The sequence below is a fragment of the Anopheles gambiae genome, chromosome 3 (assembly GCF_943734735.2).
Source record: "Anopheles gambiae chromosome 3, idAnoGambNW_F1_1, whole genome shotgun sequence".
NCBI lineage: Eukaryota > Metazoa > Arthropoda > Insecta > Diptera > Culicidae > Anopheles > Anopheles gambiae.
Window position 1 is genome coordinate 78,663,449 of NC_064602.1, and position 27,692 is coordinate 78,691,140.

At 39.5% G+C, this 27,692-nt stretch overlaps 1 protein-coding gene across 1 annotated transcript in view; it reads left to right on the forward strand.

Moving 5' to 3' along the window:
• LOC3291293 (5-hydroxytryptamine receptor 1) overlaps positions 1 to 27,692 on the forward strand; it is a 72,769-nt gene that overhangs the window by 16,604 nt on the left and 28,473 nt on the right. Inside the window, exons 2-3 of the mRNA XM_061653288.1 lie at positions 24,294 to 24,655; positions 24,729 to 24,845. Of these exons, the coding sequence (XP_061509272.1) occupies positions 24,311 to 24,655; positions 24,729 to 24,845 (462 nt within the window). The 5' untranslated portion in view covers positions 24,294 to 24,310. The remainder of the gene's footprint in view (positions 1 to 24,293; positions 24,656 to 24,728; positions 24,846 to 27,692) is intronic.

Sequence of the window (27,692 nt, forward strand, 5' to 3'; positions counted from 1 at the left end):
AAACCACCAGAAAACAATATTTTGTGTTGCTTTCATTTTTGTTCTTTCGCCAGTTTTTTTATTGATGATTACGACTACTCATTCATGAAATAAAACTTCCAGAAATATAAACAATGCAAGTTGTAGAGCTTAAGATCGGCAGAATTCAAATTGGATCCAAAAGTGTGTACACGATTGAAAAATTATTTTGTTCGTGGATTTAACCAATTTTGAATATATTATGCCAAAATGTTCTCAAATGTGCTGTTTAACTTTAAGTTAGGATGTTGCATTGCTGTTTTTTCGAAAATTACCTTTTTCATGCATTTATGAAAAGTGTCCATCTCACCCGCAGTGTCCGTCTTTACCTACCTTCCCCTACGTATGTCAATCGGTAGTTAATTTCAATGTACTTAAAAATGAATGTACTCAAGTGTATCACCTACAGAATTATTCCTTAAATGCTACATTCCCTTTTTCACCCTGCCCGCCACTCCCCGGTAATGCTAAATTAGCGCACACAGGTCTGACACAGCACGCTTAACCAAGTGGAAATTTAGAATCGCACAAAAAAAAGGTTCCGCACACACGTTCTGCCACCGGGGAACAGTTTAAAAGAAGTAATTATCCAACACTTTATCCCGGCTCGGGAAGCTCATCTACCGACAGGGTAATGGGTCTCCGTTCGACGCCGTGCGCGTGCCGTCACCTCCTTCGCGCCATGCCATGCATCACTAACGTTTGCGCCCGCCTACTGCCTGCGTTTGGGCGACAGTGGCAGTGTGATGAAACGCATCCAGCGACACGGAAAGGATTTTCCTTGCGCAAGAGATTCTAGTAATTTTGTGCGGTCTTGGGTGATTTCTTTTCTTTTTTTTTTCACTTACTTGCTTGCCACGGTCGGAGCGTTTTGCTCCGTGGACGTGTCGAGTGAGTTAATCGGATTGGCCCGGAACCGAGGAATGAGCTCGGTGGAGTAATTGAAAAAGTTTAACAAGATTATTTGTAGCTTCTTTGGCAGTACTTTCTGCCCGCTCACGTGAGGCAGGCAGGGTACCAACCAAAGTCATAACAAACATTAGCGTGGTACCGTGTGAGAGCTTGCACACCGGGATGGAAATAGGATGAAGGAACATTCACGATGAAAATGAATCGCACAGGAAGAGTGCGGTTTGTTTTAGGCATTTTTATACTAAACGATTGAAATTATAAGTGCATGGAATCCATATTATGCGGTCTTTTGATGTTGATTATGAAGTCAGCTTTAGCGTAGATAAGACCTTGACACGAAATTGGATTATGAAGCGATTTGGTACTGTGCATTTTATATCTCGTTTCGAACCTACGATCAATGATTTCACATTTTTCGTCGCTTTGTTGACTGTATAGAATATAAAAAAACTTAAAATAAAACTTTACCCTATGCCAAAGATGTTGAATGTGTTGAAGATGTATTGAAAACAATTGTACTCCCATTACCTAAACATTTGATACCTATGTATTCACACAGACCCATCTTCACATTGGAAAAAAAACATCCAACCGATTCCAATTCGATGTAGGCTCATTCATCTTTCATTCGATTCTTTTCCAACCACCGTCAGCCATCAATATGTTGCACTGCGCCGTACGTCCCGTACGGTTGCAGGTAGCGTATGGATTTATCATAAATAATCATATTTCATTCGCATCCATCCAACCCACGTAGATGATCTTTTGAGTTTTCGCTTCCACTCACCTCAACGGAAGGAAGAGGGATCGAAAACGTACGGATCAATCTCACGTTCAAACCGTTCGCGGGTGCTTTTTGCCGTGCGCACTTTCTTGCCGGAGTCGTTTTGCCGGAGTAAAAATGAAAGCTTTCGCATTTTTCCCTCCCTCCTGCCCGGTGCCGTATGCTCTTTCTCGACTCAACGTACCATTTTCTCGTTAGCACGTGGTGTCATTTTGCATAAATTTTGTTCCTTCCCATTCACTGTGCTTCTTATCAATCTACACTGCCGTGCTTATCTTGCCGCGGGAACAGCAGCTGATTTCCGATCGCGTCCTCGATGTGGAATGGATTAATGCGCTTCCTTCGCTTCACCCCGTATGCTGTGGGTTGCTGTGAGTAAAATAAAAAGCTCTTGCTTTTGCACATATCAAACGGCGAGGGCTCGGTAGGCTTGAGGGATTATGATTTTTCACTCTCCCTATACAACACCTCTCGTACACTTTGCTTCTACAATGCTAAAGCTAATTCTGTTCGCACGCTAGCGCTCGACCGGCCGACCTTGCCTGGTATTTGGAGTTATCGTACGTGGAACTACTTCTTTTCAACGAGGGGGAGAGATTATTGCACCGTGAAGGTAGTTCGTCCGGCGTTCGGTACACTTTTTTGCATATTCCGAGAAGATTTATGCCATTTTTGAAATTACTCTCTGCCACTCTGCCAGCTGTCTCGGTAGCTAACAGGTTGAAATCGGCTTCGTTAGCGGTTTGAAAAGGGCGGATGCGGCTGCGGGTTGAAATAAAAATAACATGAATGGAAATGGGAAGGTGTGAAGATCTATAGAAAAATGGAATGCGAAACGCGGAAATAAAACATATTCCGACAGTTTGAATGATGAACATAAATGGGAAGAATTTCTATTGGTAGGAAATTAAAAAGCTGAAATTTCAAATTTACATGATATAACCGTAACTTTACCCACATTTTAACCAAGAATTATTTTTAACAATTACAGTTCACGTCCGATAGTCAGCATCAATTCAATCTGCACGCTTGTTAATGCACACTTTTGACTCATTCGTGTTTATTAGACGACTCGGTGTTCGATAAATATTTACCTGTTTTAAATCTTATCAGCTTGCCAAATTAAACGTCAGCAAGTGAACATGTAATGTATTATTACTAATAATGGGGCCCTTCACGATTCCAGTCAGTTTTTTGTATGGAGTTTGACAGTTGGAGGCTGAAATCATGTAAACACTCCATACAAAACCTCTCACAAAACTAGCCTGCAATTTTCAGTCTAGATTATTCTAGCCTCAAGGCTAGAATTAGATTCGAGTACCTGATCGAAAACACGGTGTTGTTTACATTTACCGCAAGGTGCATTAAAGAGATCTGGTGATGGAATCTAGAATCAAAGTGTATGTTGTCCAGGTGGTCTCATAGCATGTTTTTATAATCAAATTATAATATCACTTTTTGACAGGAAGGGGGAAAACTTTTATTCAAACAAGCTTTCTGGAGGCATGACGAATACTCAAAACACTCTTAAAATCTTCATTCAGAAGCAGAAGCGATAAAAATCAGCCTTCTAAATTCAAACACCTTGGGATAAGCCCACCTGTATATTATACCTACTTAGAAAGCTGCTCGAAAACTGCCATACAATGCAAACAGCTGACAGGCTGAAATTTCAGCCTACCAACTTAAAACGGAAAGGACCCCAATAATGTAATAATTCGCTTTTATGTGTGTAACCACACTTTCAATGACATTTTTTGCATTTTTATTGATGCCTAACATATTAGCTTTCACTTAATTTTCTTACTTTTTTTTTACTATGTTTTAGATTTTTTCCAAAAATCGTAATTGTACATATCATTTCTACAGTATGACACTAGTTTGATAGAAATGTAAAAAGGCCGGGGTAGATTGCCCGTACTTGCTATTGTAATTTCGATTTTCATTAGCACATCTGTGGGCGGCTGGTGAAAGCTTTTTTTTGGTCATCAAAGCAATGGTCATGCCGGATCTCAAATTTAAGTAGTTTTTTCACCGTTTTTGATGCGAAAATGGCTTAATTACTTACACAACAGATTTATCTATCAATTACAAAGCTTTTTCAGTCCAGTTTAATAAAAAAAAAACATGGATAAATAACATATTTTCTGAAGTGGCTCCAAATTATTCGGCAAAATGCTTCGGTCAGCCGCCGCCAGATGCGCTAGTGAAAATCGGAATTACACTAGCGAGTATGGACAATATACCCCGGCCTTAAAGTATGATAATACCAGCAAATTTTTTCTTTCAAATCTTCACCCCGGTTCATCGATCTGACGACGCCTTTCATAGAAGCGGAAAATGTGAATGTGATCAAAAGAATTCAGTTTTAAATTCGTGCTATCCATTGTTGTTTCTGTGCCTTCCCTTCTTTTGCATGTACAAAAAAAAAGCTTTTAATGGTCCCCTACCCTAATATACCATCATAAAAGCTAGGGGAAAAATCAAACTATAGAACTAAAAGCATCTTGAGCTGGCATGAAATGCCTTTCCTCACTCTCCTGCAAGATTCGCAATTTATTGTCAAGGAAAAAGCATGCCACCAAGATGCAGTGCAGCTGACAGATGCACAGTCGAGCAGTGAACTGCACTGTGTTGCATTATTGCTGCCCATTAATGCGAGCAGCCGAGCAAATGGTACAGTTGAAAGACAATTGCTACATTTTTCCCCTTCAGTTCATTTCTCTTTCAACCAAGCGATAGCACACCTATAAAGTACGGTCGACAAGACAATTCCGTGCGAAAGGTGACTGGTTTTTAATCGTTAACCAGTCTACAGTACTGAAAGCGACTAAAATTGCAGTCTTTGCCTGACACAAAGCAACACAAAAAAAACGATCTAATTCAAATCTTTTATCGACCGTAAAAAAAGACCCGTTAACTTTAAGCACAACTTTGCGTGACTGTGGCTGGTGTGGGGAAAGGTTAGAATGAAAGAAGATTTAACAAAATGCGAGAGAGAAAAAAAAAACCATTCACTGTCATAGTGCAGTGAGGGGGAAAATTTTCCATTATTATACGCTTTCGTCCCGTTGTCTTAAGCCACGACCCGTGTCGGATAAATGAATCTGTTAGCTGTTCGGTTTGGCCCCCAAAAAAGGGGTACTTTTCTTTCAATTTCAAAGCTCCCCTTTGGAGCGGGTGTCGGAGTTTTCTTTCCACGGGATCCACGGGATGAATACTGCAGTGGAGAGAGTCAGCAAAGCAAGCAAAAGGAAAGTATGTTGACAGATAAATACTGTGCATTTTTTTGTTGTTGTATCGCGATCCTCTGTCGTTGGCAAACAAAACCGCACAGTTTTAATTTGAAATTTTTAATAAGTACAAATAATCAATATTCTACCCCAAGGGAGGGCTGTGAGGGTAAGAAAATGAGAATACTTTGCAAGTACAATTTTTATCCTTTTTTTTGCAAAGTACTGGAATAAACACGTTCCGTTTAATCAAACAATGCTATTATCTGTTCTATAACATTTTGATTTAACATAAATCGCGCTGTCCTTAGCATTTGTTCTATGTAAACTCTTGGTTTATATGCAGTGCTATATCCCTTCTTATTCAAAAAGTTTGCAAAGTCATTTCTTTTTTACCCAAATTCATGAATTTACAACGAACGTCTTCAGCTACCATCTTGACCCTTTTAATGCCCGCACAATGTCCCGCAGTGACAGAGCGGAAGCATAAAGCATTCCTTGCGTTATAATTAATACCACTTTATTTAAAGCTATTTTCGGTGCTGCTGACAAACGCGCCCGGGATTGTGTCACCAACCCGGTGTGGAAAATCTTTAGTGTCACACTAAAAGTAACACTAAAGCATCGCCACCATTGTACGACCATGGACGCTGGAGAGAGAGCAAGAAATCAACTCAATACAACAGCGAACAGGGCCCCCGTTGGAACCGAAAGACGAGAGAATTATGAGCAAAGTTTTCCACATCTCTTATTCCAACTCATAACCGGTTACGGTGAATAGACAAACGGGCTTTTGCTTGCGTAGCTGTAAGTGGTCTGACTTACGGGCAGGGAACCTCGGTACCGTGGTGTGGTGCCGGGCGTGTGAAGTATGTGTGAAAAGTATCGCACTACGCGAAAGGAAATTCCGGACCGTCTCGCACCGGACCGTGTCGTCGTCGTCGGTGGTTTTTGCGGAATGATGAATGTACAAAACCGGGACCCTCTTTCCACGGCCCGGCAGTGCAAGAGGATATTCTTTTGTTGGTAGTTTTCGGTTCGGCTTCTCCTGGTACCAGTGTGCCAGTAAGGTGGAGTGGCATCTAATAAGGCATCGGGTGTGGTCGGTGATGAATAGTGTGTGCCACTGAGCACAGACAGATGTACGAGCCAGCAGCAGAGCAGCAGCATCGATGTATTATGCGGTGGTAACGCAGCGTGCCTGCTGTCAGCTCGAACGACAACCTGCGTTACGGGGCGTGCGAGCGATATTATTCTTATGCTAAATTTGTGAGCGAAATTGAGTGCAATAAAACGAGGGAAGAACGTCTGTGGTCGCATGTGTACACATTTCGTACGTTCGAGTCGCTCGGTTCGCTCGCACGATCGATGAGAAGTGGGAGAAATGAAAGCAACATAATGTACGGCACGGTTGCATCGCTACAGACAGAAAAGGTGCGGGGGGAGGCTAGTTTTACGGCGCTAGCGTGAATGGTACGACATCTTCAGACAGTTTAATAGCTTTTCTTTATTTGCAGATATCAATTGAACTTTACATTTGTCGGTGAAAAAGCATCGCACAGCTTTTTCGGTTTGTTTTGAGTGTCGCTCGTGGTTTTCATAAAATTAAACATTTTCTTTAACCCCAAATAGAGTCAGGTTTTAGTGTCAAATGCCATTATTTGTTTTCAATTTGTTTTCTTCATGATTAATCAGATGAACAAAAATATTTTATTCATTTCTAATTGGTTTAATTTTGTTTCAATAAATTTTTGTTTTCTAATTTGAAATGTAATTGATACTATTATCTATTCTTCAGCCAGAGCACTGATGCCTTATGGATGATCATTCATTTATAACACCTCCGGTTTGTTATCTGAATTGAGAATCGTGATTAATTTTACGTTTATGGCGCGGTACAATTAATTTACCATAGGCTTGAGCTCATCAACAGCAGCTTGAAATAGATTGACAGGCAATTTGTTAATCAATTTTAATTGAACAGTAACACTAACCATCTGCCTTGTCCATTTTAGCAGTGATAATTTAGGGATGTAATACGCTTGAAATATAAAATTATAATGATTTTTTTAAGGAAGTTCCATTACATTCGCCTTTCTTTTATTCTTTGGAGTCTATAGTTTGGTGGCTCTGTGGACCAAGAAGGGATTACAATGGTTCAATCCTTCTAAGTATCCATAGAAATATTCTAAATTGTTTTAGCAATCCTAAATGATGACAGATATTAAAATACCCTAAAATATCAAAAATGTGAATAATTGACTATATTTACAACGCATTCGATGCACTAATAGTGTATCCATTTAATGGTTTATCCCACATTTGTAACAGACAATTAAATCAACGGATAGCTTTAAGTAAACCGAGACTACCCGGTATAAGGTATTTTGCAAGCCACAAATGTCTTGAAAAGAAAAATGTTAGCCTATAAGTAGGGTAAATGTACCTATAGTGGTGGTAGTACCAATAGTGGTGGTATTGCACTAAAATGCGGTTCATACGGCAAATTACAAGTAATTACGTTATTTACGTTAGTGTGAAATGTTCTTTAGCCTTTTACAAAGGTTTTAAAAGTTAAATGAGGCCATTCTGTTACTTAGTGACCGAAAAATCCATTATTTTGTGAAATGTGTCAACATTTTTCCAAAATCCTTAGGATTTCATAACGAAACTCATTTTTCTGTTAACGTTCTTAACGACCACATAACTACGCAATTACTAGTTGTTCAACATAACTGTTATGTAATGTTATTGTTTTACTAAAATTATTTGCCTTTTGATCATATTTATGCATTTTTAAGTGTTTTTTACCATAGTACCATTATAGGTACACAAAACAGGCATGTTCCTATAGTGGTTATAGTTATAAAATCAATAAATACAGGTCATTTTAGACTTTTTCGAGGAAATTTTTGACATGTCGTACTGTTTTCACTAAAATAAGCAACAAAAATGAGTTTTATGTATGTAATTTACCAAAAACAGGCCAAAATTCGCTTATATGGCTGAATAAAAATTGACTTCAAATCAAGCACACTCTTCCGGGTGTATGTTGACGACAGGTGTGATGCAGTACTTTAGTCAATAGTTACATCGATCAAATTTATACATTTTTTACGATCAAATTACGCAAGAAACCTATATTATGGCAGTAATCCTTGCTATTCATACGAAAACAGCTTCGAAACTAAGTTTCATTGATATTATACACCGTTTTTGATGCATCTTTGTTTACCATCACTATAGGAACACAATACGACGACTATAGGAACCATGCCACCATTATAGGTACAACGAAGCAGTCACAAAAATATGTATTTTTTCGTAAATTTGATGTATTTCATGGTGAAAATGGTTGTGATTGCGAAGATAAAACATATTACAATCACTATGTGTTAAAATATTCAGAAAATGTCCTTTCTGACACTTTAAATCCATTAAAACACATCGGTACCACTACAAATTGCACCACTATTGGTACATTTACCCTACACAAATGTCCAACCGATTAAAAGATGCGAATGAGACTTTGAGCCATCTCTATAAAAATAAAGAAAAAAAAATTAATGGTTTATCGGGCCACGTACGAATGATAGTGTGAAGCTTTTCATTTTAGTGGCCCTACTAACTAGACCTAGGAAATTTGTGGGGTTTTTTTGTGATAGCTCTTTTGCAAGTTCATACTGAGCACAACAAAATTGCCAATCCAATTAAAAAGGGATACTGTATCTGAGAATGCAAATACAGCATCTACTCGTTCATCCACAGTTGATTGGGTGTAGATAAATCAATGAATATTGGATGTATTTTCTAAAAAAATCTTCTTCTCCGTTGGTTGATGAGTCGATTGCTACATTCCACCCAGTTTCTCAATGTAACCCGAAAAATAATATATATAAAAATTGGGCAATTTGGCAATTAATTCACACTTAAGAGAGCAGCCATTGTTTTTAATTGATGTTTTTTTTTTTAATATTTTAAAATATAGCACTTTTTACGCAGTGAAACGATGTGCAAACTATCTTAATTGTTGTAGTTATAATACTCTGCTTTAAAGACAAAAAACAGTACAATTATGTGATACAAAGCTGTAAGCTTCTTGATTATTTTCAATATATTAGGGCTTTTTAGGATTCATGTAGAAAGTTCAGAGATTATTCGAAAATTATTAACTATTGTTATAGTTCACTCTAAGTTATTATTCATCTGGAATCATCTTGATCTGATTTACAAAATCTGTCATAGTGAACATTCAACCAACCAACAAGTGAGTCGAATAAAATATCAACTCTGCAAGAGCAATAAAAGGTTGTTCAAAATCAAAATGTGTTAACATAATCTATTTCATTTTTTCCTCCTCTGCTTAGTAAATTTATCAACTGAGAGCTCTATCAAATTTCAGACCCAATAAAAGTCGCTATAAAAATCTCAACACCATTACAATTACCGAACAATAAACCCTGCCTAACGAGAGCACGATCATGTACATTACCATTTATAGCGATTGTTGTCGTTGTTGTTTTTTTTCTTTTCGTTCTAACGGTCAAAAGTCAAATTCAATTTAAAGCCTCCCACCTCCCACTTCTGCAACAGTGCTGTACACATTAGGTATGCAGCTTTGGTGCAAATTATGCTGCCAGTGCATGGGCAAAATGCAGCGCGGCTAGTGCGGCTGCCCGCAAAGTTTGGCAGTGTCGTCGATGGCTCTCGTTGCTTCCGGTCCCAGCACCGGCAGCGCCGGGTTATTTATGTCCCCACAGTTGAGTGATTTTATACGCGAAAAGTTAACGTTTGAGTGAACGTCACGTTCGCTTTAAGCACGAGAACCTCCGAGATAAAACCGTGTGCGCGCGCGCGCTGTATCGTTGCACAGTTGGTGTGAATTTTAATCTTACTGTAATGACAAAAAGAAGTTCGATACGGTCGCTTCCATGCCGGAGGACTCTCGACCCCGGAAGGAAGTCGTTGTACATTGTGTTTGGTGCGATGGTGTGGGGTTTTTTTTTTTTTGGTTTCCATTCACACTTTTGCAGTCGTCTTTGGAGAATAAAACGATTCCTTCCCGTGCTCGGTAAAGCTCATCTTGCAATTCTATGCTGGTTTTCGTTTGCAATTTGTAACGCTGCTACGGAACATAAATTAACCTACGCAAGGGGCGAACGTGCTGTAGCGTTGTTCGTTCTTCCGCGGTCGTGGGGCGATGTTCCGAGGGTGTTTATCTGCTACATCGATAGCTGAAAGAATGGAGCAAAAAAGGTGCAACAGAAAATTTAGCTTTCTTGTAGGACTTGCTCGACATTTATACGTCTGTTTGAACATGACATGAAACTTACATTACATTCAACAGTAACGACGCGGTCGTTTTGCTATATAGTAATTATATTTATTGTATAAACAATTACAAACGATGCGTTTATTACAATTATACTACTTTTAAAAGTGGTTATATTTTATTGTTAATTCATTTAATTGGTCTCATGATACAGTCATCATCTCGTACGACTGAACAACATGCCCGACATGGGTTCAAACCTGATATAGACCTTAGTGCTGAATAAGTCTGAATGAGTAAGACGTTACGTCAAATAGAACAAATACAACTTATACACTTAAAGAACTTTCCATTTTCCTTGCCTTATAACACCATAAACGTGTTACGAAAGTTAAGCAGGAAACCGCGGCCTGATTGTTTCTAACAGGGTAGAACTGGCAAAGCTATTGGTGTGGAACTGACAAATCCGTCACTTCCACAATATCCGGCCGGCGGGGAAATGGGCCACGGCTCCGGATTTCCTGATTCAATTCCGGCAAGCAAGGCTGTAAAATTGAATTGACGTTTACCGCTTAGTCGTCGTCGTCGTTCACAAGACAGTACACTAAATGAACCCGATACGATGAGAGATGCTTATTTTGTACATTTTGTTTGCTTTTTCTGTACGATTTAGACATGACGAACAACTAAATCTGATCTAAAAAATATTTTTAAAAAATAAGAGAAGAGTTTATTTTCCCATTGGTTATTTATTATTCCATTGGAAATCACAATCTTTTGTGATTTTGATGGAGCACCTGAACTATGGACACAATAAGGTTTATTTTCATATTAGAACATTTATAGTTTTTTTTTGTTCTAGTGGTCAGCAAATCTATTTTCACCCTTTTTTATTTCCCTGTGTACCAACCTTACGAGGCTTGTGAGGTTTTCCTAGATTTTTTTAAAATAATTTTTGCGGTTTTGCATGTTTTTTCTTTATTCGAGCGAATTTTACGATTTTTAACTATTTCCTCTATATTTTTTGTCTGTCAAAACATACATTACATTAATTCCCCCATTGCCCCATGCGCTAAGGTGTGAAAATTAACACTCCATTCCATTTCAAAGAATAGATTTTCAAAATTTGATCATAAAATCAGAACCAGCGTGGGATGGGTCGTTGAATATAAAACAGTTTTTCGAACTCACACAGCCCTTCAGGGAAATTGTGTGTGCGCTCGAAGTTTATGCTAATTAAGCGCCGATGAGAAATGTAAAATGTTGCCCAAAGCAGCAACAGCAAAAGTTTGGTTTAAAAATTATTATTGGAGCTAAGGAGCTACGTAGCAAACTTTGTAGCATTTATTGAACATTCGTTACCCGGAAACATCTTTGAGAAGTCAAAAAATTTATTTAGAATTATTTTAAGGTTAAAGCGTTGCCAAATTTTTATGTTTAAATTATACATTCGATTTAATTTTTGATACTTTTCAGAACCATTTCAGAACTACAAAACGTAACCTCGGTTTATAGGTTGCGTACTTTCACGTCTGGTTTTATTTTGTATGTAAATGTACACACCAAACTACAAGTGACTAATTTTCATGAGCTTTGACATCGTACCTGCTGGCAAATAAATGTAAGCAATCTGCCATCATTGGTTGGTCACGCAAACTACACACACACACACACACATACACATATCCCCGGGTGGCACAAGTGTTACGACCTGCATCGTTACAGCTTTTTGATACCGTCCATTACACCGTCACCCGTTGGCTTCTGTTTTTGTTGCTTCCTCTCATTTTTGGATTCTGTGTTTTATCGCCATTTTCTCACATTCTCAGCTCTGCCGTTAAGACTGCCGGGAAAATCGGTGACCGGAATGTGGTTGATGAGCTGGCAGTAAAAAGAAGGAAATGACAGTGCTACAATTTTATGGTCACTTCGTGTGAGCGCGAAATGATGCGAAAGCGAAAACCGGCGACGACCACGAGGCACCATCTTGACCCATCGAGGGTGGATGGTGGGGAAGCTTGCCTGGGTTCTGGCGAAAAAGAAGCTTACGTCGCACGGGAGGTGTCGTGGACGACACGCGAGCTTATTCTCCAGGGAGCTTTTTTTGCCTGCTCCGTACGGACATTTCCAATGCACTAAGCGCTGGCGCTCGTTCCTCTCATCAAAAGTGCATTATCGTGTTTTAGCAGTGAGAAGCCAGCTTTGTTTGTGTGTGTTCGTTGCACCGATTCTCTATTCGAACGCGCTTGGGAAGTGTCAGAGTGCAAGCATTCGAAGTATTCCCGCAGGATGGGATAGGAATGCAGCAAATGAGGTGGAAATTTGCCGGCAAATCCTACTGCGAGCACCGGCTGTGTATGGTGCTGTGATGGATTAATTTTGCAATGTTGGCTGTATTTTTATGTCACATCGACAATATCGATGAAGGATGGTGGTCGGGTTTGGTTCTTTTGAAATTGGCTAGTAATCTAGTTCTATTGAAACATGTTCAAAGTTTTAATCGTGACCGTTCCTTCTGAGTAAAAAAAGATCTTTCTAAGTAAGGATACGTTATAGAACATGATAGTTAACTTGAAAACAAGAATGTAAGCAAGCTCAAAAACAGATCGGTACTTACCGATAAACAGATTGGCTGTTAGTATTTCACTATTCATTGTACCATTCATTCATATAGTACTGGTATATTTATTTGTTTTTTGATAGTCTTATTGCATCTGAAAAACGGTTCTTAATTCCTTTTAAATAGTATATTCTAATAATAATTTATACTATAATAATTTATTGTCGTATTTGTATTTTCACCATCAATATCTCATTTTCTGATTTGATTCATTTTCGTTTAGTTAATTTATCGTTAGAGCTTTTGCATCATGTTTGTCCAGAAAAATTCGATGGGACGCAGCTGGGAGATATTGGACCAGTTTACGGAGTGGTTCCTTGGACCAGTTTCATTGTCAGCTTCCTTGGGAGCTTCTTGTCACTCAGGGTCGTCGGACACTCGGAACTGAGCTTTCTTTCAGTGCCCTAATTGTTGTCTAATAGTGCCAAGATGCTGTAGATGGCGGAACAGTCTTAAACGTCGTCCACAAGCTGACCCACGGTGTCCGTTTTGGACGCTACTGATTGCAGTTTTTTTTTGTATCGCGCACGCTTCTCAACAATGTCGATTCATTTGTTTGGTCATCACGGTTAGAACTCACCTTATAGAAGTGTAAAATTTTGTCTACTGACTCATGGGATACTATTATTGATGGTGCAATTAACGTTTCGTAAGAGTGGGTGAAGATAAACCCATTAAAAATCGTCAATCTTTTTTAAAATTGTTAAAACATTATTTTCCGTAAAAACTTGCTAGAATATGTTATTTATATTTTTGAGCGATTTTTAAATGCGTCAGTTAGCACAAAAAAAGCTGTTTTTCGAAGTTTCTTTATAGTTATGGTACGACCATAAATTTGTTTTTTCGTCAAAAGTCGTGTAAAAAAGTGTTTAAAAAATTTGAAAAAATATAAGAAGATGTGAAATAGTATTCTGCACAACTAATACATTCACTGTTTTTATCTATCTCTCACCGTAGCAATAGACGATGCGCAATCTCAGATTGCGCATATATTTATCTGTCAAACGGGTCGGTTTGATATATTTATCTGTCAAAAAAAATTTATATATCTCGGATATATAATCTTGAAAATTTATGCGCAATCTTGGCGCAATCTGAAATTGTATGGAAATGACGTTTATAGCTCAGGGTTGGCTACGCGAAATGACTTATGTTTTGATAAAACGAATATATGCGCAATCTGAGATTGCGCATCGTGTATTAATACGGTCATGGATATTCCGCAAATTACGAAAAACGACTGTCCATATAGTTGTGGTAGGCGCTGTATATAATCATAGCTACAAGTAAGTAGAATATTTGAACAACTAAATTAACCAACTCCCCAAATACTTTCTGACGCCATGCTTCGCCTGTTCAACGGCTGGTTTCGACGATGAATTAAGTAACGATTAATTATTTTTTTATAAAAACGTTTATTACAATATCACAATATATTGAGCCCTATTCCCATAAGAAACGATAATCATGTTATATCATCAAATGAAGCATTTAATTCGCTTCGAATCGAGATGTGGTGTTGCGATAGCCCATTAGCAAAACAAAACCCTACACTCTTTGAGTTACCTATCCGGCTGCTTGCCCATTTCCGGCATGAGCTTTCCCTGGAACCGGTTTCCATTTCAATCGCAACGAGCCGTACGTATGTGCGTGTTGCCATGGCCACACCGGAGAAGCCACGTCGCTCAAAGTAATTCCATGCTTGATCGATGCTTTCAAAACAGCGGCGCACGAAACATGAAAGCAGTTTCTGTAGCTGCTGAAGGGTACAAGCAAAGCAAATGAAAAAAAAAGACAGAAAACCCCCGCAAGGCGCGCAAAACCATAAATATTTGATTTTCAAATTAGGCAGCCGTACAGAAACATTCGTCGATTTGATATGTAATGTACGGCGCGCCGTATGTACCGTGTGTGCCCAGTGGCATGGCCACGGGTTGCCACATTTTGGTGCACGATTCAGTGTTTTGTTTGATCTTCTAACGCCTTCAGCGCACCTTTAATGTGGGTTCGTTTGGAATGTGTGCAATATTTTCCACATGAATGATTAATTACAATCGAACGTCATTAGTGTACACTGCAGTCGTTCGAGCTCGAAGGAAGAAAAAAAAAGTAATGCATTGTTACATACATGCAACAGCTCGCCCTAAGGCATTTCGCGAAAAAAGCACTCACAGCTGGTGTAACGCTACGGACAAACAACAAAGCAAATAAACAAGTATCCTTTTATTTATCCCGTAAAGCACAACGAAAACACAATACACCAGAAAAAAGATAAATCTTCAATTCAGAGCGCTCCAGTGTCTCGAGCAAATAAACAAACAAAAAAAAGGCTCCATCATAGTCCGTGAATCAAATCGAGGGTGTTTCTACAAAGTCCATCACCACCAGCACAACCATTCACCGGTACGGAGCCTGTATTGATGTCTGTGTGTGTGTGGGGCAGCCGAAGGAAAGCAAAAACCATAACAAAAAAAGACTCTAACAAAACGATGCCCCACGGATGTTGGGTGAGGGCCCAAAACACAAAAAACCCCGTCCGCAGCCGCCCCATCCTGCCACCGAACCCCCGTCGAGCCGAATGTCTGAGATGCTCCAGAATCGGAATGCGAATGCTGATGCGATCGATCAGGGCGCTATTTTTTCTTTTATTTATTTTCCTCTACACACGCCCACGACCGCTGCCTTCCTTCGTGCACGGATTAGTGTTCTAGGAATCTTAAGCAGCAGAAAAAAATGCTGTTTACTGTGTTTTCTTTTTTTGGCTGCTACTGGAGGAGTAGAAGGAGGAATGAAAAAAAAACAAAGATTTTGCAAGCCCTGGTTTAAAACATACAAAAAAAGCAGCATGGGAAATGAAGAATTAGCTGTTTGTGATGTGGGGAAAATTGCTAAGCGACCGGTGAAGAACGACAAGCATCTTCCGATTGAAGCGTACCGTAACCCTTTAACGAAACCCTTCAACAGGGCCGAACGCATATGGTGGCAACGTACACACACACAGCAAAATGAGCAAAATGATGCCTCCTCACGCCGGCTGACATTGATGCCTTTGCCCCATGAAATTAAGAACCTGCCTCCGGGGCACTACACGCAGCTCAATCCTGTCGATCAATCCCACCCAACCGAAAAAGGACACGCTTCTCTGGCGATACGGCTGCTAGCGGCAAGGTAGATTGGCGATGAAATGAAAACCTGCTTAATCGAATCGAAATAAAAATACGTTCCTTCACAGATCATTTTGCCTGCCAAAGCCAATATTCCTCCCCTATCCTCGGTGCCGCGTCGGAGTGAGAATCAATTCGCAGAAGGGTCTGAAAATAGTAGACACTTCGTCTGCCATTTCCGGGCGTCCGATTCGCTTTGCTTCTTTGTGTGTTTGCTCTGTGCGAGGAAAAGCAAACGACACGCGCGCACACGCCAAGACACGATGTGATCTGTTTTAGCTCTCCATCTTTTTTTTATCTCTTTTTCTATGTCGCTTTTAAGATGCACGAAAATGGAACAACAAAAAAAGATTAGCAGAGAAGGCACTGCTTGTAGTCTTTTGGATTTGGATAAGTTTTGTGTGACATTGTGTTCGATTTTTCCTTGAATATTCGCACAGCACGGGGACAGTGCAAAGGGAAGAGTAGAAGCGGGGGGTAAAAACTAGTACTCTGCATTGTACGTCAAACGTGTACAACACAGCCGGAAACGATGGGAAACAACAACGACAGCAAAAAAAGCATTTCTCCGAACATCTTCACAAGCCCATCAAACCCACTTACCGAATGCTGTCATTATTCCATTTCTTCACTAAGCTTCTGCTCACCGTATGTGTTGTGTATATTTATGTGTGTGTGTGTGTGTGTGTGTGTATGTGTCACTCTGTATGTGTGTGATAAAATGTTTACTCAAACAGATCTTGCACCATGTTTTCCCACTGCTTGCCGTGTTGCTTGTTGCCGATTTTGTGCAGAATAGTTGCTCGCAAAATTGATACCTTCCTATCAACAATTCATGGTGCAGAAAAGGAAACGCGACACGAAACGCCTGTGCACGGAATGTGCACACACATGTATACACACACACACACGTACAGGAAATGTTACGGATAATCGAGCAACCGACAGAGCCCGGGGCGTAGTGGCGGATGTAGTGGCCACTGTGGTGTTGTCGGTTTGCTGCTCGGTGTAGTGCGAGAGAGAGACAGACAAGGTGGAATAAATAATAAATCATTTGCGAATCGATCGTGAAAGAAAAGCGTTAACGGGGGCAGACCTCAGCCTCCTCCCGGTATTGGGCTCGTTTTCATCATCATCATCATCAAACTTCAAGCTAACCGGAGCAGCGATATGCGATTAACAATTGTTTGACGAATAATATGTGACCATTAACTGTGAGTTTTTTGTTGGCTCTTTTTACATTGTTGTTTGGGTCTTTTTTCATGGTTGAGAGCCTATTTTTCGATCATGGTTAATTTGTCATGAAAAGATTCGTTGAAAAAGGATTCAATTAATCACAGGCAATATATGATAAAGCGTTAAAATGGTCACAATATGTATCAGGAAAGGTTTTTTTACTTTCAAAACAGAAATTTTGTGAAGAATGGCTTCAATGGAAATAATAGATGAGTCTTATATGACATCACTTAAGGGCGTAGTTCAGTTCATGACATAACACTTATGCTGTCAGATATATGCTATACAGCTGATATTATAAATAGATTCTAAATAACAGCAAATTCGTCAAATAATGTAGATAACCAACTCTGTCTAGATTCAATGCGATCAAGTTCATCTGATGTTTTGTTTTATATTAATTTTTATACAATATCAATACTTTATCACTTGAAATATTCTGTTTATGTGTATAATATTAAATATAGCTCAATGTACTAGTGGTGAGAGCTCGGAATCGGACCTACCCGATTCCGATTCCGTGTTCGGAATCAATTCCGAAGCCGATTTCGATGCTGGAATCGATTCCGATTCCGGAGCCGATTCCGGAGTCGATTCCGGAGCCGATTCTGGAGCTGATTCTGGAGTTGACTCCGGAGCCGCTTCTGGAGTTGACACCAGATAACGGAATCATAATTGACTCCAGAATTATACTTAGCTCCGGAATGTGAATTAGTTCTTGAAATGAAAAAATAAGTTTTAGAAGCGAAATCAGTCCGGGAATCTCCATGAGAATGGATCTTTTACAGCTAAATTTTGTTTTTTTTTTTTGCGGTTATCGATACGTAGTATGATTGGACCCAAGCGCCTATTTTTATGGCGATGCCGAAACTGATTCCGTTTGGAAGCCGATTCTAATTTAGGAGCCAATTCCGAATCGAGAACCACTTCCGATTCGAGAGCCAATTTTGATTCCGGAACCAATTCCAATTCCGGAGTCAATTCCGGAACCGATTTCGAAAACTGATTCCGGATCTACTATCCCGAATCGATTTCAGAAAACTGCGAAGCATTCAGAAATCGACTTCATTTTTCCCATCACTAATAAACAAATAAACAAATAAACAAATAAAACAAATCACTACAATGTACAAAGTTTAATCTTATAATTTTAATTTCTTTCCTCATTTTTATTTCACCCTTTTTTACACTATTCGTTGGATTTAAAAATATTTCAAATTTTGATAACAGGTTGTTTGGAGTCATTTTCCTTGGTTATTGGAGTAATAACCAAAATCTTTCGAGCATTAACGTTCAAAACAAAATGAAAGAAATTAAACATTATTGGTATGTAAATATGATTTAGTATAGCAGTTGCCCAACATATCATACAACAACAACGCTGAATAATGTTGTTTATATTGAAAACTGACTGTAAACATCCTGTGACATATTTCCTTAGTGTTGTTGTGTTTGTGTAACGAATGTAAATTATGTTCCGCCTCAAAATGGCGAATTTATCAATTTTGATAAAACAGCTTGTTGGCTACAAAAACTAGTTTTTGTCGTGACCGCACGTACATGTTTTGCAAAATTGACATCAGAATCGAATACAAGGTTGAGGAATTATTTTTCTTATATTTGGCACTCTAGGCTTGAACCCATGACGGCTTGAGTCTGTTATTAATTAAGTCGTTCGAGTTGACGACTGTACCATGTGACCACCGCTGAAGGACTATTCTTAAATAGCTATAAAATAATCAATCATTACACCACAATAATTATTTTTGTCCTAATGCTGCCTTTATTAGTGCATTTGTCAGAGATTGTTTTAATTTTATTTTGTTATTAAGTTATTAATTAATCAAAAGTTATTATTTAGATAAAATTGTCCCGTTTTCGTCACTTCTGCTACTTTTCACTTTATTCTGTTAACAAATGAAACTAAAGTTAGCATTTTTACTCTTCCACGTATACTATCAACCATTTTGTTAAGCTCCTTCCAGCTTATCCGAGCTTTTGTGCTTGATTTATTCACACTCCACACCGATCGTAAATATAGCAGCGGTTTTTTTCATTTTGCTTCGTGTACCGTGTACCGTTCTGTATCTGTATCTAATTGGTTCCTGGCTGGAGCAACAGTTTCTGCAGGGCGATCGCTCTTTAATATCTCACCACACACACACACACTGTCTGTCGTTGCTGTCCTTTCAAGAGCGCCGCCTGAAGTGGTGGTTTGCAGAATCTGTGTCTAGTTCTCCCCTTTTTTGTGCCGTATGTATTTCCCGCTATGTATGTGTTTCCCGCAGTGTGAGTGAGCTTGGAGCACTATTATTTGTCCCCGGAAAAGTGGACGCATAACTAATGAAAATGTTTTCCCATTAAAAAAAACCACCACCGCCAACTACTTTCCGGGCTATTTCTCGCAAAACAGCACGGACTATGTAGCTATTTTTTGCTGTTGATCAAGCTCTGACAAAATAGTTTTACATTGCTGCTGGTTGTTTGGAAGTTGCGCGAAACTGTTTCTCTGTTTAAAGAGTAAAGTTTGAAACTGTTTTGAGTGGTATCTGACGTGCACTGTAATAGCCCTTCGAGTACCGCTCTTTATTTGCATTTGATTTCTTCCACAAACACATCATTTAGCACTACGCAAACAGTGTTTAAGGTTGCGAGAGCGTGCCTACCTTGACACTGGCACACACCACAATTTAACCTTCGACGTCATTTGGCTTCCATCTTTCACGCTACCGCTTCACAGAAGGCACATCCCTCGCAAGGGTAATGTTTTTGGAGCAAGCTTTGAAGAATCATAAGCGCGCCAGAGTGTGTGGTTTGTCTTGTCAGAGATGAAACAGAACCAAATCCAGTTAGCATGATGTCTCCTGCCAGCCGTTGGACTCTCTGTTCTAGGTACTGTTGCATTATTAGTAGACTTACAGTGACATGTACATCATCAAGTGCATTGAAAGACATAAAGGATAAAAAAATATAAAAAAATAAGCTCTGAAGAATTCATATTGGTTTTTATTAGATTTTAAATCAATCAAAACTCAGTAGGAATTGGATTTTAAAATCAGTAGAAATCAATACCAACCACGTTGCAGTTTCCTCCCACTGTGCTGTGCATGGTAACATTTTGTCTTAAAATAGAAATAAGTTTCACTACCATTCGGAAGGCTCGGTATCATAACTGTACCGTTATTTCATCCTTGCATACCATCCTACACACACACACACACACACACCCAAAAGGCAAAACACGGTTCCGGCTGGAACGGTTCGCTCCAACAGGTCGGACATTAGCATGATAGCGCAGAGCAGATCCCTGGCAGAAGATGCATTGTTGCTTTTTTGACACATACACATGAGCCGTCATGGGCTGATTGTATACAGGGAAAAGGTCACCACCAGCACCAGGAAACACAGCCGACGTCATCGTCGTCGTCGTCGTCGAGGGGACGGGCGACCTAAATCGGATAAAATGTTTTACTTGTACAGTCGGTCGGCTTTTGGTAACGGTTTTCGGTTACGGTGTAGCGTGTTATGTTAAGTGGAAGGCTGGCAGCCTGTGTGCTGTGCGGCTATATGGTGCTTGTTTATTTGGATGCAGATTATGGCTCTGGCGAAGTTGATGACATTATGCTGGGGGAATTGAAGAACCACACAGACACAAGTGACACAGGCTGCTTATTATAGATAGCGGTGGAGACAGGGATTCATGACTTCATGACGCCGCACGGCTGCTTCCCGGCGGGAGACAAAGTTTGAAAAGCTATTTTAGACACACAAAATCGCTCGGATTGTGGTTTGGTATGGGTAAAGCGACTTAATAAAGTTTTCTTGAGATTTCGTTGGTGAGCGAGAGTTTTTTGGGGCGGGGTAGTGAAACGAGAGCTTGCGGCCTTACGGGTACGCTTATGCAGCAACACTTTGAGTGTAATCTAATGAATACTTAAGATTTGAAATATAGACTTAATCTCGTATTACGCTCAATACTTTATGGGCATCTTGTCGAACAGTTCTTCTTTTATACACATAAAATACATTTTTATTTTGAATTTATTTCAAAGTTTAATAACAAAATAGTGTTGTTTGGTTTATGAAACATTCAAAATGTTATGTTTATCCTCAAGCACATTTTTTATTTTTTCTTAATTTTTGTACTATTTTTATTTCACTCACTTAGTTCCATTTCTGCAAAATGCGAAACTTACTTTAACACGTTCGTATTAGAACTGGCACAATATTGATTTTGATGGCCCTATGAAGGTGCAAGGTGGTTGCATTTTGGTTTTATACATTAATATTTCGAACATGAATTCAAATAAGAAAACACATATAAACTAGCAGGAACTAACCCATAGGATATGGATAAAACTCCTTGACTAATTTGGACTGCATGAAATGAATTGCTCGAACTACAGGGATGAACTTTGTAATGAATTGCAAACATACCGGCGATTAAGGTGTGCTCTTCATATCAAATTTATCTTCTTCTTCTTCTTCTTTGGCTCAACAACCGATGTCGGTCAAGGCCTGCCTGTACCCACTTGTGGGCTTGGCTTTCAGTGACTAATTGATTCCCCCCCATAGCAGGATAGTCAGTCCTACGTATGGCGGCGCGATCTATTTGGGGATTGAACACATGACGGGCATGTTGTTACGTCGTACGAGTTGTCAAATTTATACTAAACTAATATCACAAGCCAGCACTTTAGTGAATATATTTCACAGTGGCCTATGTTTTCCATATCATTTTTAACATTTTGAAACATTTTATACATAAAAATGGAATTTGGAGGACTTAAGCTTTGCAATGTTATGTTTTTGGATATAAAATTCGCTTTACCCACTGATAATAAGCATTTAAAAATTTACTCAAAAATTGTTTGTTTACGTTTCGTTTGGCTTGGATTTGACAGATCGTGCTTGGAAATGTGGTAAACAAAGTGTAAACAATTTTACAGCGAGTTTTTTAATTCTATTCAACTATTCAACTATTCAGTGAATAAAGCTATGGGTCATATGAACAACATTCATTTTCTTGCTATCTGTAATAACTGCTTAAAATATGATCAAGGCCAATTCATTTGCCAATACCCTATCGCACCGTAGAACATTGATAATTGATTGTTAGAAAACTCGGCTACAACTTCACACTCCAAAACTCGCCCGGAGGCTCGTGTAACTCAATCAAAACGAACCCTCGCCTAATGATTTCGGTCATCTTTACGCACTTTTCGTAGCCGCCCTGTGAATCGTTGCCACTTCATCCAAGCCACCCCGAAAAGGTTCCGTTTTGGTTGTAACAAATTTTCCCACTCTCCCCCGATGTGGGTCAATTCTTCCTTCGTCAAATTTGGTCAGTTTCAGTGCTATCAAAACGACCAAACGAAACCTTTTCCAGTGCTGAACGATGAATCGAACCGGTGGGGCACTTTCTTCTTTTCGTTGCTTAGCTCTCTTTCCTCCACACTCACTTTGTCTTGCTTGCTTTCCCACAAAGAAAGCAGCTTCCATTTTAATGATGCTGCTGAAATGAATTGTAAACTGGTTGCCTGGTGGCACTGGTGGTGAAGTGTGTCCAGGGACGGAGACGTCTCGGGCATCAAAAAAGGGACCAATTGGTTTGTTTGATGAAAAAGGACAAATGAACCCAAGGGCAGATGGGCTAGCGATGGAGAGGTGCTGGTTAATTTCTATGCAACGGTGAGCAAACTTTAACCTGTTTTTAGGGCCAGCCCGAGGACACCTTTCCTGAGCTACCTGGATAAAGTTTAATGTGTTTAAAAGAAGCTAAGTGAGTTTGCACGGATTATGAATTAAATCAGTGACACGGCAACCAAACCAAGGTGATTTACATTTTGAGCAAATATGACAATGATTTCTAGAGAAATATTTTTTTTACTGATGAGTTTGAGTTCTCTTGATATAAACGAATAATTTTGAGGGTAGCAAACTACATTTAAATTATATTTTATTATTTAAATGGAGCCGCCTGGTTTTCCAACGTGAGGTGGAGGCGCCTAGTTGCTCGTACGAATGGAGGCGCCTGATGTTTCACAATTATTGTGACGTTTCTGCCAAATATATACGAAAAAAGAAAATACAACTAGACCAATATAGCTTTAAAAGATGAATTTACCAAATTCAAGTTCATCGCATGTTATTTTTAATTCAATTAAAAATCACAGTTTTGGCTGTATTTTTTTATAATTTAACACTTTGACCGCCAGCCTGACGTCACAGTTTTTGAGTGAGCACGTAGCGCATGGCAAGAAAGCGATGAGAGCGACAGTTTCTCGGGCCATTGTTATCACTCTTTTGTTTCATTGCGATAAGCGGCGTAGCACATGTCGTTCTCGTTCTCTCTTTCCTACCTCATTCGTTCTCAAGAGAATCACTGAGCGTCAGATACAAAGCTGAGTGGTGAGCAAAGCCGTCATACGAAATCATATGACGCGGCGCTTAAAGTGTTAAAGAAGGACAATTATCACAAAACTCTTTCTCTTATGAGTTTAGCGAACGTATGGCAGAACTTTATGAAGATATTCTAGAAAACGATTTTATAATAAGGGGTTGCATTTTGTGTTTAATTTTATAGTACAACACTTGACCAGATATGTTGAATTTTGAGATAATCCCTGTAGAAAAATATTGAATTGTATTGATTATCTCAAATGTAGTAAACCATAACACCAAATAAGACACAATTTAAAGAAAGTAGCAAAAAAGTTCTGAGCAGGTATCAACTCACACGGATTTGCTACGACAAAACATTGCAGCACATTTTTTAAAGTCTAAAAACGAAAACATGTATTTTCACAATGACGGTCATCCATTATCCACGTATAATGAAGCTTGATTAATGCGTGAATTCATTTTCAGTTTTAAATCACCTCAAACACAAAATACTATCATGTTGGGACACATTAACAGCAGCTAATCTGGTACATAATAATCATTTTATAAAAATAAAAACCTCTACCGTCACGCAGTCATTTATCATCTAACACAATGTGGTTTTCTATTTATTTTGCACTTCTTTTTTCCTTTCCCCAACTCCTGCCAGATAATGTTGCCGCTGTAATGGATCTGAAGGCTGGTAAACATCTAGTAGCACCAGCGATAAATAATATCAGTTGCACCCACAACCGGTTCGCCGGCCACTTCTTCCACCAGATCGGCCCGTTCGATGTGCTGCAGGCACTGTTTATCGTGCTGCTAACGTTTCTGGTTATCAGCGCGAATCTGATGGTGATACTGGTAATCAACAGCCGCCGCTATGCCGCCTACATCCATCCACAGCCCCGCTACCTGCTGACGTCGCTGGCCCTCAACGATCTGGCCATTGGGCTGCTGATCATACCGTTCAGCGCCCTACCTGCCTTACTACACTGCTGGCCTTACGGGGAAATCTTCTGCCAAATTCAGGTATCTGACGCGGCACCGAAGGCGCCCTTACTAAGCTTTTAAGAACGTTTTTCACCCTCCCTCACGCATACAGGCACTACTACGAGGAGCTTTATCACAACAAAGTGCTGTTATATTGGTGTGCATGGCAGTCGACCGCTATCTGTGCGTGCTACATCCACGGATATATCATAAGCGATCCAGTAAAAAGGTGAGTGAAAGTCTGGTTCACCGTGTTTCCGCCCAAGCAAATCCCGTCGTCGAACCGGTCTTGTAGGCTTGTAGGTGTCTTAGCGTATGCTTTACGAGAGGCAGAATTTCGCAAAGTCTCACATCGCCCCATGTTGCCGGTTCTGTCGTGGTCGCCGTGCTGAATTAAGCCATTGAATGGCTTTATGAAATCGACCGTAAATGTTTACGCTACACTCTAGTGCTGTATACACTCGATACACTCGACCTCCCTTCCTTTTTCCTGGGGTTGTGCTGCTGTTGTGTTTGATAAATGGCAATAAAAATACAATCAAACATCTCAATAACATACATCCCTCTTTAGCCGCGAGCGGAAGTGTTCTTGAGGCTATTTTTATGTTTGTTTTCTGGTTTCATCCGTGGCTCTCGGTTGCACCGTGTCGTAAAAGGACCCGAAAAACAAACAAAAGCACAATCCAATAAAGCATACGAAAAAAAAAAAAACGCCCGAACCCCAAACGCTCGGTGTGCCCCGTGCGCCGTCAACCTTCATAAATCCTCCAATGTCCGGTCGATTTCATCAGCATTCCAGACTGCCCCTCGCCAAACAGCGCTGTCGTTGATGATGAAGAATTTATTTTCCTTCCCCGGGGCGGGTTCCATGTCTTGTTTTTGTCCGCCCCGTCCTATCCGTTATCGAATTGTGGTGACGGTGATGCGATTTTCTGGGGATATTTATCCTTACCACGGTACGAGTGCATACTTTCTCGTCACGAGAAGAGGAGTTTTTTTTCTGCCACTTTATCATCGTACTGTTACAATCGTCTTTCTATTGTCTTTCGGGTTCATCAAGCGATGGAACAATAGCAAACGAGCGACAGAGGTGATAATAAGCTGCTTAAGTTACTAGCTTAATGTTGATGGCAATTTTCGTAATAATCAATAGACACCAATACAGGGGATAATAATGTTAAGATAGCATCGATAATACGAGCTGTCTAGCTATTCTTTAAATTGCATTTTATCGATCAATTGGCTTGTCGCGTATTGTGGTAAAATGGTGTCAGTAATGTAGTTTCTTCAAATTATGCGCTGCTGAATAATAGTAAATTGTCATTTCATCAACCATGAGAAAAAAAAACTAGAATGAAAATAATTTCTTCATTTTCATTTGATTTGAACTCTGATTAAACTGTATTATTGATGACTAAGAATCATTCCTATCACAACATTGTTGTGCGAAGGCAATGGAGCCGCCTGGTCTTTTATTTAAGGTTAAGAGGTTTTTTTCCATGGTTTTCTTACCCAGTTTTTTCTGGTATTTTCTTTTATCTTGTGTTTAAAGGGTTTTTGTAGAATTTTCGGCAATTTTTAATCCTTTTCAATAAAATGATTTCCAAAAACTATTATCTTCTTTTGAAAATGCTGTTTCTAAGTACATAGTGCGCTTTTTTGTGTGAATTTATGAGTACATTCGGCTTCAATATGAGCGCCATCAAACCCACACCGCATCCCACAATATTTAGAAAGGTGTCAGCTTTATCACAATCATGTCACAAGTCTTCAAAAGCATCAGGACCACTTCATCACGCGTCTATTTTTAGTTTTAATACTTGCAAAATCAAAGAAGCTGCTTGAATTTCAGTGTATATCAACTTACAGGGTTTCCCACGATTTTTTGGTCAGTTCCTATGATTTTTTGGTGCGTTCCCACGATTTTTTGATCGTGTTCCATAGATTTTTGGTTCGTTTCCATAATTTATTGGTATTATCCGATTGGATATCAATACAATTGGAACAACAAATTCTGGGAAACGGCCTAAACTTCATGGGAGCGCACCAAAAAAATATGTTAACCCACTAAAAATTGATGGGAACCAACCAATAAATCCTGGGAATCCTGTATGTTTGACTAATAATTAAGAGAGATATACAACACCATTTGAAGAACAAATTTAATGTAGAAATGTTTGTTGATAAAAGCTTTGGAGCTTCCATACACACACAACCGTAGGTTTTTATATAGTAATCAAAATTCCTGACTGAATCCCAATCAAACCATCGTGTGTTAAAACACTATCAACATAAACAAAATGATACCATGTCTATTTTTAGCTATCAACTTACTAAACACTCTTATTCACACAACAACAAAAATCCACTCCAAATTGGATGACACGGTCGTTTCCGATACGATACGGCAAATCTCGAAACGAAACACTCCGTAATGTGATTACGGGAATCACACTGCTTAGACCACTTTCAGCGATTTCGCTCGCGACGTGTAAGTGAAAGTTGATTGACTTTTCGCTTTCTGCGACTCTAATCTTATCGTTCCGCTTCACACCAAAGCACGGTGGGTTTACTTATTTAGCGTTTCGATTTACTTTTCCCCGCTCTATTTTCTACTTTCATCTCCTCAGCACACATCCAACACGGAGCTTTTGTTTGTAGCTGTTTTTTTGTTTTTCTGTTCGTTTCTATTTCCTATCACATGTATATCCCTCACCCTGCGGGAGGGAAAAAAAACATTGTCATGACTACACGTCTATGTCACTTTTCTTTATCGTATAATCAAACAATCAATTGTTTACGCTCCCATGCTAGACATTCGCGCTCGGGCCGGCCGATTGTCAGATTTTGGCCGGACTGCAACTTTCATTCGCGCCGCCGGCCCCGATGCTCCCGAAGGAGCAATCAATTTTTCACACTCGGAAAGCATTCCTATCTAGTCTATTTTCTCCCCTCACGATTCGCCTATCTACCTCAAAAACGGGGGGCGACGAGATAGAAAAAGAAGCCGTAAAAGTTTGCGCGCTGATAGTGGAAAGTAAACGAAAAAAAACAACACTGGCCCAAAGCCCATTAC